At 40.9% G+C, this 13,333-nt stretch overlaps 1 protein-coding gene across 1 annotated transcript in view; it reads left to right on the top strand.

The window, feature by feature from the left end:
• Nucleotides 1-12,797, top strand: part of rab11fip3 (RAB11 family interacting protein 3 (class II)) — a 29,121-nt gene extending 16,324 nt beyond the window's left edge. The window contains exons 5-14 of the mRNA XM_051066554.1: nucleotides 3,007-3,208; nucleotides 5,334-5,440; nucleotides 6,527-6,562; nucleotides 6,725-6,818; nucleotides 7,006-7,250; nucleotides 7,743-7,824; nucleotides 7,955-8,092; nucleotides 8,279-8,434; nucleotides 8,593-8,733; nucleotides 8,821-12,797. Of these exons, the coding sequence (XP_050922511.1) occupies nucleotides 3,007-3,208; nucleotides 5,334-5,440; nucleotides 6,527-6,562; nucleotides 6,725-6,818; nucleotides 7,006-7,250; nucleotides 7,743-7,824; nucleotides 7,955-8,092; nucleotides 8,279-8,434; nucleotides 8,593-8,733; nucleotides 8,821-8,934 (1,315 nt within the window). The 3' untranslated portion in view covers nucleotides 8,935-12,797. The remainder of the gene's footprint in view (nucleotides 1-3,006; nucleotides 3,209-5,333; nucleotides 5,441-6,526; nucleotides 6,563-6,724; nucleotides 6,819-7,005; nucleotides 7,251-7,742; nucleotides 7,825-7,954; nucleotides 8,093-8,278; nucleotides 8,435-8,592; nucleotides 8,734-8,820) is intronic.
• Nucleotides 12,798-13,333: the final 536 nt, after the last annotated feature.

Raw genomic sequence — 13,333 nt, forward strand, 5'->3', positions numbered from 1 at the left:
TCTGGTTTTGCAAGAATTGGACAGCCTGATGCGTTTTTCAGAAGGTTTTGTCACATTCATTTTTCTTATGTTCTTTGGCTTACAGTCGCTTTGGATTGAAGTTGGATTCTTTTGATTCTTTTGTGTTTGCACTGGAAAATGCCCAGTCATCCTAGTCCACATCAGTACTGCCTGCCTAAAGTAGTCAAAATAGTAAAGGTCTCCTTTTTTCCTGACTACCTCTGTATTCCAAATGTCTTGCAAAGGAGCTTGTGTGATGTGTGTCTCTTTCTGACACATAGCTGTCAGTCTGTGTCACACACTAGAGTCAGTTTTGCAATAATTAACTGAAATCATGGCTTTTTTTTTGGTGCAGTGTTGGATTTTTAGTTTTAAGATTTTTAGTTTTGTCTATGGCTAGAATGGAGCCTTTAGAAAATGGATGAAAGCTTCACTATTGAGAAAGTATTGCTTTAGTGTTATCTGTTTTGGATAAGTAATGCCCCAGACACTTGAATGTAATTCCAATGTAAAAGACAACATTGGAACACAGTGTACTGCATTTGTAATATGCGTCATTGATGAGCATAGTAGTGAGTCATTTTGGACCAGAAGGACAGTAACAAAGTGTCTCTAATGATCCATCTGTCATGCATTATTTCATCACATATATTTTATTTATATTATATCTTTTTATTTCATCACATAAATAGGATGAGAGGAACATCTTAGAGTCAGGCCCTGATTTTATTCCCAATGTCTCTCATTTCGATGGGTCAAAGAAATTCTTCAGGTAGCTGCTGCAGATGAGGTCTGTGCCGAGTGTCCTTGTTGATATAGCATTCAGGGCAAACACAAGGGAGGAAATGCAGACAAATGAGACCTTATCTGCTGACTGTGTGACCTGTCTCTCCTGGCTTGATGACGGACTGGAGTGATCTGCCTGACATGGATGTGTTTGGACTTCCCATTCCATGCTTGAGCCTTGAATTCCAGGAAGTGTTGAGTTAGCTCTTTTTTTTTGTTGTTTTCCCTTTGGCGCAGGCTAATCTGATTCTCTGCCTTCGACTCACTCATACCATCGTCCCGTTAAGTCTACTGCTGACTGGAACACTGAAAACACTCATACTGTTTGTCTCTATGACCTTTATATTCTCTCATTTTGGGAGTGTGTTAACTACAAACGTGGAAACTCCTTGGTGACTCACCTCCTAGAATGAAAACACACTCTGATTTATCAGTGACTTTACCATGCCAGTCTGTGAGTGGACTTAAATTTATATAAAAATAAGCATGTTTCTCACACCTAAACCTTTTAAGGGTTTTACAAGAGTTAGTGGTTCAACTTTGACTGTGAGTAAATAAAACAAAAAGGCTATCAGCTTAACTGAGATTTTGCCATGCAGCCTGGTTATCTGAATGAATGCTAGCTGCCGCCTGCAGCCTCATAAGATGTAGTCAGGGTAGGAGAATATTCACTGGACGGGGGATTAAGAATCTAACGGGATTATCCTCTCCCTCCCTCCTCTGTCCTACCCCTGTGTCCCTGCACACATTTGGTCCTTGGAAGGTTGGCAGGGCTGTCTGTTGACCGTTGCTTAGCCTCAAATCTGATTCAAATCTGATTAACCCGCTCACAGCCAGCCCTCTATGGTACATCCCTGAGTCTTTTGAGTGGCGCAGACGATGCACCATCAGTCATATGGCGTTGTAGATTGGCATCTGATTAGGACCACAGACTTGGCTGTTTTCAAAGGCCAGACCCTTCTGTTTTCTCCAAAGCTGGGGAGTCTTGGTTTTATTTTAAATTAGTGTAACCTGTGAAACTTCAGGATTCCACTCTGGTTGTCTGGGGTTTTAACTCCAGTTGCTCCACGGCTTACACGCCAGGGCAGCGGAGGGCGTTCAAAGATGCGTTCTCGTTCTTCACCGTCCCTCTGTGTGAGGGACCTCAATATGGGGCCAAGTCGTAAAGGCCTGAGTAAGGGGTAAGTGGCTTCAAAAACGGTTGTTCTACTATTAAACCAGTTTGGCCTGATGTTTATTCAGGGCATGACTGCAGCTGAAAGTGCATTATTGTCTGATTGAATGAGACCGAAGAGTGGCCAAAGTGTCTTTGTTTTCACTTTGTAAATTAAGGTGATGCTTTAGCTTTGAATTAGACAGATGAATGCCATTTTCTTGTAAACAAGCAAAATGGGCTTTGTCGTCATGTGCTGAGAAAGCAGACTTTTCTGCTGATTTGGACATCCTCATCCTGTGTGTGCTTAAGACATCTAACCGATCCTGTCGGACAACAGGAAAGGCTAACTTTCCTGTTCAGTGAAGATCAAGGAGTTAAGGCTCTTGTAACTATCAAACTCACAGAAAAGACTTCCAGATCTGTTCTATAGGTTTCTATTCAGTTATGTAAAATGACCAGCCAATTATGACAGCCCTTTCTCTCAGCACAGTCAAGCTTGACCCACACCAGACCTCACTGAAGGCTCTCCTCACATGTCGTTAGTGTTGGCATCGTGGTTTTGCATTACCAGCGAGGCACAAGACATTTTGTTTCTGCCAAAGCAGCCTGTAGGATTAATGTGAATTAACAGATTACCTCTGAAGACAAGTGATGGTTGAACTTGTCCAGATTGCCGTTCTTCCTGGGGGGAAGATTAATTGTGCTTGTTGCTAGGATTTACAGCAGGTCCCTGTCATTTCCAGGCTTCTGGGTCCCAGCCCAACAGTCAGCCAGCCTTTTTAGAGCTTGTTACTAAGATACTGTACCACAAGTGCTATAGTATGTTTATATTTTTTTTGAATAGAGTCAGAGGATGGGCCTTGTTTGGTTTGACTTAGATTGTGGTTTCTTAAATAGATGGTTATGTGGCTGTTTATACCCGGTTGGTCTTCCATTTTTATCTTGTCTAAACCTGACACATTCTCCCCTATTTTTGGCTCGGTCCTAAAGTTAACTACACTGTTGTTGTGTACATAAGTTAGCACACACACTAACACAGTAATCCATTCTTATGTGTCCCTCAGGTTTTCCCTGAACTCTGAGCTCCATAACCACTCCCTAGTGACGGTCATCGGTGGAGAGGAGGAGCACTTTGAGGACTTTGGGGAAAGTAATACCTCAGAGTTGCTACTGGAGAGCAGCGTAGGAGGGGACAGAGGGGCAGAGCGACTCCCCTCTCGTGCAGCCCCTGGAGCAGGTCAATGGCTCCGCACTACTTTCTCCCAGGTACAAGCTTGTCTTTCTTTCACAGGGTCAAGTTTTGACTAATTCTGACAAAAACATATCAAAACATTTTACATGTTGTGCTCTAATTTTTCCAGAGGACATAATCCATTTTTGATAAATAGCCCAAAGGTGAATATAATTATACAATTTGCACCAGGATATCAAATTACAACTTTTTCTTTATCAATCCTTCCTGATAAGAGGTGTGACACTGTTACATATTCAGCTGCATTGTCCAGGCCCCACATGCCTTTGTGTACATTCTTCAGAGAAAATGTTTCTTTAACAACAAAGACACTGAGGTCAAACGTTGATAAGCACTATCTGGAGACGTCCTTCCCAGCCCTATCTGCCTCCTTTTTTCAGTGAAGGGCAAGATAAATGTGCCAAATACAAAGTTCACCCTGGCAGGCTGACTCTCACTATTGCAAAGATATTGAAAATGTGGATATCGGGATAAGTTCTGTCCTAAACTTGTTACAGGGTAAATATGTTACAATCAAACTAAGTATGTTAAAGTCTTGGTGGCAGTGTCTGTTGCCAAGTGTCCTGGGACAGGCAGACGGTGGATGTTTTGTTGGTGCTGAGTTCAGACATCTTGAGGAGTATCTAACAAGCTTTGCGTCTGAGCCGCAGCAGTATAAATGCAGGTTGACTTAAGTGGTGTAAAGTGCCTGTCAAACACCAAAACAGAACCATCACTTATACACATACACTCCTCTTTATGGCACAATTCATTTATGCTGAAGCCCCATCTGTAGCCTCTCCCCAGTTGTCTTTTTCCTCCCTCCTCCTCTGTTTTCATCAGAGACTCTAAGCTGGATAATGCGTAATTCCCACTTGGGTGATATTTCTGTGGTTTGCCTTGCCAGGAAGCTCTTAACAGCTAACTGCCCACTTTTTGTAGCTCATTGAGAATATGGAAAGGAGATAATCATTGAGCCTCACAGTTTATATCTACTGTTTTGTAAGAGTCATTGTTATCATTATAGTAAGGCTAATATTAACTTAAATGATTTTCATATGTAAGTTCTGTCTGTTTTCCACAAAGTAACAAAAGGATACTTTCAAGTAAATAGAATAAATTTAAGAGTATAATAACTGGAGGTTAAATATACATTCTCTAGTTAGGGTTGTGAATCCTTAAATAATGAAATTGGATTATTATGCCATTTTACGTAATATTTTTGAAATTGGAGAAACTGTATGTGGAAAGATTACACCACCAACAAGTTGAGCAGAAATCTGCCCGTCTGTTAGGGAGGAAAAAAAATCATAAATAACCACATCCCACAACTTCACCCACTCAGTGCGAATGCGTCACCATGTTTTGAGCCATTCGTGCTCATTGTTGGCGCATGTAGCAGCACTGCCTACACACGCCCCCTCATTCTATCTATCTACATATTACAGCACTTTGACTACACTTGCACACATCACTGCAGCATGACAAAGTCATCCTTCACGCAGGCAGTAGAAAATGGCTGCGTCCAACAGTGCATATGACCATCAAGTGACACTCACTCAAAGCCCTGCCATGTAACGCAGCGTTTCTGCCTACATTAACAAGAACCTGTGCCAGGTTTGTTGCGTAATTCAGACCTGACTCAGTCACTTCCTGAATGAACAGTCAGCTGGTAGAGGTGATGTGAGGAGAGGGTACAATGAAATTAACAACTATGTGTTATAATATTTCTGTTATTTTTATTTATTTCACAAAATAGTAAGCATTCTGTAGGCTGTAGTCTGAGCTCTCTGCAAAGACACCAAGGTTGAATAGACAAGAATGTTTGGCAGCAGGAGAAAAAAATCTTATCACCACAAAAGAGAGATCATCACATTCTTCTTCCTAGAATGTTTTGTTTCCTTACACTGTCCAGAAAACAAATCACTACCACACAGCACAGTCTGTTTCACATCTCCCTCCCACCTAAGCTCTCGCACTTTACTCTTTCAAACTCTTCTGTGGATTTCACTAACACCCCCTCAGAGGTGTCCTGTCCCACCTCGGTGTGCACCCCCACCACCCTGACTCCTTCTCGTCCTGTCACTCACCACTTCCTCCTCCTCTTCCTCCTTGTTTCCTCTTTCCAGTGCACCTGCTCCTCTCCCTGACTGCTTTCAGAGCTTCCTCAGGGAGGAGGCGCTGGACTTTTTCTGTAGCCAGTGTCACAAACAAATAAGTCGTCTTGAGGACCTCTCCACCCGCCTCAATTTCCTAGAGATGACTAGGTAACACATCATCCACAACCTGCTCCGACTACAAGCTGTGTGAATGTGTTTGCAGTGCTGAGTAGACACAGGCATGTTCTCATAGTGTGTGCATGCTGCATTGGACTAGCATCAACATGATGTGTGTTTTGTTACGGACTGTACGCACACACTCACACTGTATATTTTCTGGGTTTGTTTTAAGCCCATCATACCTCACACTGTTCCCAGTTTTTTCATCTGCACCTTCTTTTTGTGTGTGAGTTGCCGTGTTAGCATTTAGCATTTATCGATGGAAAAACTCACTTAAGGAATTCTAGTGGCTATGTTGCGCTTCTTAAGTGGTGGTAGCCAGTTCCGTCCCATTGTTACCATCTGCACAAATTATTATTTGACGCTCATACATAATAAACATTTTGCTCATCTGAAAATAAGCTTCTCTACATTGTACATGTTTATTTAATTTGAAAGAGGTAGAAATATGAAACAATAACCCCAGGTATTAAAGGTGAGTGGTGTCTATTTCAGAATGTTTTGTTCTTAATGCCATTACCTTCATGCTTCATTTAAGTTGTTGCAAAAGGCCAGCTGGTAGTGCTGTAAAGCTTTTCAAAGAACCTGCTTTTATTGGAACAAACATGCTGATCCAGGATTACTGACCAGTAGCTCTATTATAGAAACTTATTAACTCTGAAGTCCTCTTTAATCTGTTTACCGAATGTGTGTGTGTGTGTAAGAATATAAGATAAATAACTTAAAAAGAATTTTGAAATCTATAAATTCCAAATTGAGATATACTTTTGTAAGTTTCTATAATGCAGTCTGTTTTAGGTCCATAGCAAAACTGATCCTGGATCAGAATATGTGTAGCTTTATATCTACTACTGTGTTAGATTGCTGTGATGTGTGAATATTTTTTAGCTTAGGCTTTGAAAAAGATCTTGTGATTTCTAGTAAAAAACCACCCCATCATGCCCCTTTTTTCTCTTCTGCTCGGAAAGAGAGGGACTGGGGGTGGATAAGAGGACCATCACGAGATGCTGTCTCTTTCCTCTATCCTTTTTCTCTTCCTGACCATTTTTCCTGTTGCTCTGTCTCCTCATCCAGCGCTGGCAAGAGGCTGTCTAGCAAGAAAGTAGCAAGGTAAGCTAAATGTTTGCTCTGATTTCACTAGGCAAGGTCTCATATTTCTACTATTAGTGTAATAGATAGTTGTGTTTGGGATAAGGAAATCAAAGTTTATGTATGTGAAATTGCTTTAGGAGTTACTTTTTTTTTTCCTTCTACCCCCCTCTCCATGTGCAGACATCTCCTCCAGAACAGCTCAATGACTCTGGACACCATGAGCGACTTAACGCGGGACATCCTGGAGCTTGCTGACAACGACATCACAGACAAGGTGACGAAAGTTAACAGATATTTTTTCTCACAAACACCTGCCTTTACATCCCTCTGACTACACACATTCATATGTGTGAGCTACCACAGTTTTCACCTGTAAAAGTAGCTGTTAAGGAGGGCACATCGTAAATGACTACTCTTAATAATTTTTGTTTCACTAACCACGGAACGTTTACTGTACCCAGGTGCTCCTGCTTGAGCGTCGGGTGGCTGAGTTGGAGAAGGAGTCGGAGGCCTCGGGAGAGCAGCACACACGGCTGCGCCAGGAGAACCTTCAGCTGGTGCACCGGGCCAATGCCCTGGAGGAGCAACTGAAGGAGCAGGAGCTCCACGCTGACGAGCAACTACAGCAAGAGACACGTCGCCACAAGGAGGCCCTGAGCAAACTGGAGAGAGAGAGGGGGCTGGAGCTGGAAAACCTGCAGGCTAGGTGAGCACCACACTGATTTTAGACTATCTTTAGTGGCAGCATGAAAAATCAAAAGATGGATTTATTTTCTGTATATGATTTGGTAATGGTTTATTAAATACAATTCTACCACTTATAAATTACTATTTAATTCCTATATCTAAAAACCATAAGAAAAGTCATATAATTGTCATCAGCTATTTAGATCATTTTAACTGGATAATAACAACAACAGTAAGTTTAGGCTGTACCCTGTTGTACCTGATATACTGATAGATTAAAAACAGATTTCTTAAGTGTGACGCCAGAAGTTGCTTCACTTTTGGTTGGAGGAATAGTGCTTCCATACTGCCACCCTCTGGCATTTATCTGCCACTGACTATAATCTGTTCTCATATGGCACAACATTGTCAACCATTAACAAACAAAAGTGCAGATATATCAGTCGTTACTTTGTGGTTGCACTGTAGGTTTTTGATGTGAATGCCTAAAAGATTTGTGTTTGTTTCTCAGGTTGCAGCAGCTGGACGAGGAGAACAGTGAGCTGCGGTCCTGTGTTCCTTGTCTACGGGCAAACATCGAGAGACTAGAGGAGGTGAGAACAATAAGATCTCATCTTCTTTCCCTCCGTGGTCTAAATTCCCTTTCTCATCTGTGTGAATGCTCCTCTTCATCCTTCATCCCTTCAACCTATTTTTTTTCTTTTTTTCTTTTTAATTTTCCAGGAGAAGAGGAAGCTGCAAGATGAGACAGAGGCCATGTCTGACAGACTGAACGACGAGATGGAGTCCCGCAGGAAGATGAGCGACAAGCTGAGCCACGAGCGCCATCAGAGTCAGAAGGAGAAGGAGTGCACGCAGGAGGTGGAACTGGTTTTTCTACATACAAAATAAATAATACTCTGTGTACAAAATATTATGATAGAGCATAGAGTGTAATTTGTCAGAAGTTCCTGTCATTACTTGAAAAAGTGTTTTTGCCCTTTACCATTCATTTTATATGGTCCTTAATAACTTAACTAACTGCGTCTGGCTTTGTTTCTACCATAGCTGATTGAAGACTTACGTAAACAGCTCGAGCACCTACAGCTATACAAGTTGGAGGCTGAAGCAAAGAGAGGGCGCTCACCCGGCGCAGGGCTGCAGGAATATCAGACCCGCACCCGCGAAGCCGAGCTGGAACAGGAGATCAAACGACTCAAACAGGTAGCACAAATATCCATCATTCCTTTGCCTCTTCACCTAATTTTTGTAGCGTTTTCTCATTCCATCACTCTAACCAGACTGTGATGAAACTCAAGGTTTGATTTAGCACCTGGCCTGTAATGTGTAAGATGCATTACATATACCTTGACCTCTTCCAGGACAACCGCAGCCTGAAGGAGCAGAACGACGAGCTAAACGGACAGATTATCAACCTTAGCATCCAGGGGGCCAAAAACCTGATGTCGGCCTCCTTCTCTGACTCCCTGGCAGCTGAAATCAACTCTGTGTCTCGTGCAGAGGTAGGTTTAGAAAACAGGAAAGAAGATGTGGGATATCAACTTTTATTTGGTTTTATCAACACTGACTTCTGTTTCTCTTGTTTCCAGCTGATGGAGGCTATCCATAAACAGGAGGAGATCAACTACAGACTCCAGGATTACATCGACAAAATCATCGTGGCCATCATGGAGTCCAACCCCTCCATCCTAGAGGTCAAATAGACACCATGCAGCCAGAGAACCACTTGGAGTTACTCCGGGGGCTGTTTAAAACATGTTGGAGACTTGGCTGAAAGAAAACGACCAATAGAAGATGTAAAAATATTCTGACATCATTTTGGTAGAAAAAAAACCAACAACAACGCACTCAACTCATCCAAACCCCCTCCCCACCCCACCCCACTAAAAAAATAATATTTTTAAAAAGTTAATGGCTGTCAGTGGAAAATAAGCTATTTTCAGTTAGATATCCTTTGAGTCTGTACTTATTTGTGAGTGTATGTGTCCTGAAAACACTTGGGTTCTGGTGACGTCCATGTATTTGGCTAGAGGGACCTGAGTCTTCCCCTGTTGTGTGAATGAATGTGTAAAATGTGTGCAAGACGCCAGTATCATTCGGAGTAGAAATCTACCCCCCTCCTTTTCCAAAAACAAAGTGTCAATGTTTGATTTAGCTTAAAAAAAAGGATCATATACCTAAAGGCCTTAAATGAAAGGTGGTCAAAGGATACATGAATTATACATACCATACATGCCTCAGTTCAGTCAGTGGGCTGTGATGTCTCCTGATCCAGGCTGAGTCGTGTTTTAATCGCAAGAGAAAAAGCCGTATGAAGCTCCGATCAGGAGACGAGTAGAATTTGTCTTTAATAAGTTAAGAGCTTGCTGTGCTGCCTGCCAGTCCCTATAAGTGTGCTCTGTCCTTTAACCAAGTTCAGCTGTTTTTCCAGTGAACCCAAGTGAGGGACATTTTTAGGGGTCGAGGACAAGAGAGTCCCAGAGGGTACAGTGTGTGTGTGTGTGTGTGTGTGTGTGAGGTGTTTCCTTTTTTTTTATGTTAATGTAAAGGTTTCTGCAAAAGCTCGATGACACTAGAAGGTGTAGCGAGAAAGTTTCAGTCTCTGTAAATGAAGGAACCGGATGGTTTATAATGCGCTTCATCTCATTTATTTTTACAATGAAACAGGGTCCCAGAGCTCAGGTTGGGCTGGAAACCTCAAGTGGAAAATCACTACATTTCCCATCACTCCCTTGGCACAAATGTCAGACAACTCAAACTCATATCTCATTAGATGCAGACCAACTGACTGTAACTGACAAACTATAACCACCTCATCACTTTGTAAAACTTTCCAAACACTTGAATGAAGCATGAAGGGAAACTGATGAGTGATTCTGGGAATTGTAGTTTTATTTTTGTAAGTACAGCCCACCTGATCCCAGTGTTCTCTTGCTGAGTGAAAGTGACAGAGAGCAAGCTGATTCAGGTTACCAGCCTTTTTTTTCTTTGCTGCACAAGTGATTTATTGTCAGTAAAAATGTTATTGGGACTGAAAAAAGCTGACATTTGGGAGGTTGTATGTGAAGAATCAAATGGTTGTACTTTGCACTAAGTTTTGTTTTGATTTCTTTATTGTTTTGTGGATAGAAAACTTGTTTATTGTGAAGGGATCAAATGTAAAATTGAAGATATTTTGAAGCCCATATAAAGATGATAGCATGCTGGATTTTGTCGCTACAGACACATCAGCAAAGTTGGAGCTGGTGTGCTCTGCGGACATCCCACTCATGCTTAGGAAGAAAAAATATCACACTATTCATATTGCTATATTAAATTGGAAATATTCAAGAATACTACAAAAAAAAATCATTTACATACTGTATTTTTTCAGCCATCAGGAGTTCATATGAGCTTTTTTCCTGGCTGTTGGCCAGTTGTATTGTTTCTCCAGACCCAGTCTGCAGATATAATATTGGAGAGACATGGCAGACTTTGGTAGCAATAATGCTTGGCAAGACCGTGGACGTTGGTGGAGAGCAGATGAAACAAACCTGCTCTTTATTTCCTCTGCTGAAGCAACATCTGTGTTGACTGATGCCACGCTTATCGGTACGGTGCAGCCTCAATACTTTTGGACATTTCTCTCTGACTCAGAAACTGGACATAAGTGTCGGGTTTACCCACCAGACATGTTGACGGATTCACAGTTGAAGTCGGGGAGGTTGTTTTTGTCTAAACAGCATGGCGTTCTGCACCAGTAATGCTAAGAAGAATTCCTGTTTTTCACCCCTGTTCACCTCTAAATCTCCTAGCTCATTCTTCTTCACCTGCCGCTCCATGGGGGAAAAAATGGCCTTGGATGTAAATGACTTGTACATGTAAAGTTTTTTCTACACTCATTCTAGATTCTAGGTATTTTTATAGCCAGAAAAGAAAAGAAAACATTTCTTTTTCTTGTCTTATGCTGAGAGACAGCTGCCTGTATTCTTCTCTAGCATGTAGCGTGTACAGTATCTGTTGGGTTATTTTTCTCTTTCTCTCTCTCTTGTTTTAAATCACATGCAGATATTTATTCATCGTTCAACACAAATGACAACTCACACTCTGTGATCTGTTCTGCTGAAAATATATTTGTACATTTTTGAATTCACAAAGGTGAGATCACAAATTTACAGTGAATGGAATCTGGGAGATTTTGTTGAATTAAGAGACACATTTAAAGCAAAGCAAAGTTATATTGTCTTTGAGTGAGTCTCCATCGTGTGGAAAAAGCTTGAATGTGTCCTGCTCTGACTGGTCGTTTGTTGAGGTTGTCGCACTCTTCCATAATGCTGATGCGGCTTTGACCTCTTCAGGGTTGTGATTTTTGGATATGTGGCAGAGTCTGCAGTTTCTACTGTTGTCTTCCCGGATGGAGTCAGGTACTGCATGGAAACACAGTTTTTTTTTTTTTTGTTTGTTTTTTTTATTGTATATCTCTGATTCAGTTGTTTGACTCTTGGGTTTTTGACTGACAAATCATATGCTATAATATCCATCAGTGGAGTTGTAGGTTGTGAGACCTCATAATGTCAGCACATGACACCTAAAACCTCATATCCAGGCTCGCTGACTTCAGCTTCCTGCGTTGTAGTGTAACTGGAGGTTTGGCCCAACAGATTTAAAGCTTAATTCTTTAGAGGAATGAATTGTTTTTGCTTTACAAAGAGGAACCAGGATGAGACCTGAACACAGCAGGCTGTATTACTCTTAATTCTCTCCCTGCTGAATTTTATTGTCAGCTTTTGACAGATAGTTTGAGGACTAACACGACTGGCAACAGAACAACTAGACGACAGGTGAGACCACAGAGCTGATAAAACATTCCTTCTTAGCAGAGCTGAAGGTGTTTGCACTTTAACCAGATCGAATTTCTCCATTTTAACGCCTGCTTTCAAAATGACCAAAGACAGAAACGGATCATTTTATCTATCAGGGTCCGCCATGAATGCTTTTGGTAACACTTTCCTGTTCTAACCAGTCCATAAATTGACAGACTCTCTGCTTACCCTGAAAGAAAAGCAAAGAAACTGTCCTGCTAGTCTAAACACTGTGCCTCTGTGTCTCAAACTTTGCCTCTAAACTAACCTGATGATGAGCCCTGGGAAAAGCACTGACCATGTGACTGTCAGTTTGTTAAATTATAATGATGAAACCTAGACTGTAAATATGAATTGTCATTTTTGTGAACTTTTTTTCCTCTCTCTCTCTCACACACTCACTTCCAGTGTCCAAAGAAAGTTTGCTCAAGGCACAAACATCACTACTGTAGTAGTAGTGCATGGCTTGCCATTATGTGACATGGGAAGATAAAAAGAGAATATTGTAGAAAAGAGAAATTGTAAAAGTTAAATTTATTCCTATTTTCAAAAATAAATGTATAAATTATAACAGTATTGGTTACAGCTGTATATTATTTTTGAAGATCCCCAAATGATCTAATCCTAATTGTTACTGGGGAAATATAATTTCAGTCATTGTAAAAAGAGAAAATTTAAAGGTAAGCAGTGAAAGTAAGATTAGAAAAATAAATGGAATAAAATGACTGTGTGTTTGTTGTGTCGTTTATTGCATGTATTTTCTCTCTGCCGTGTCTTAATTAACACAACTCATTTGACAGGAGAAGGCATTTAAGTGTTATGCCATTTCTTTCACTGTGACAGGCACGGACTCATGATTCAGGTGATGTTTTAAAGGATTTGAGTATAGAATGGCTCTTCTCATTAATGTGTAAGCTGTCCACAATTCTGCTTGTGACAGAAATAGTATGTTTTACAGCCCCACCTGCATTAGTCCTCAACCCTTTCTTAGTAATTCTTACTTTCTAACATTATGTTACATTATGGCTCACAATTATCTTAACTCCCTCAACTGCCAGACCTGAGAGGAAGTGGTGAACTCCATCTGTCATTAACAGTAACAATGTGAGTATATGAAAATGAATAATTTCTGTATATGATTTATTCATCACAATAGATGAACTGTGGTAAACAGTAAAATATTAATAATATTTCTATGCATTAAACGACGCAATAAGCGTAGAAGTAATTGATACTTATGTGTCTATATTGTTATCTTATA

This window comes from Lates calcarifer, linkage group LG23 (genome assembly GCF_001640805.2).
Source record: "Lates calcarifer isolate ASB-BC8 linkage group LG23, TLL_Latcal_v3, whole genome shotgun sequence".
Classification (NCBI taxonomy): Eukaryota; Metazoa; Chordata; class Actinopteri; family Centropomidae; genus Lates; species Lates calcarifer.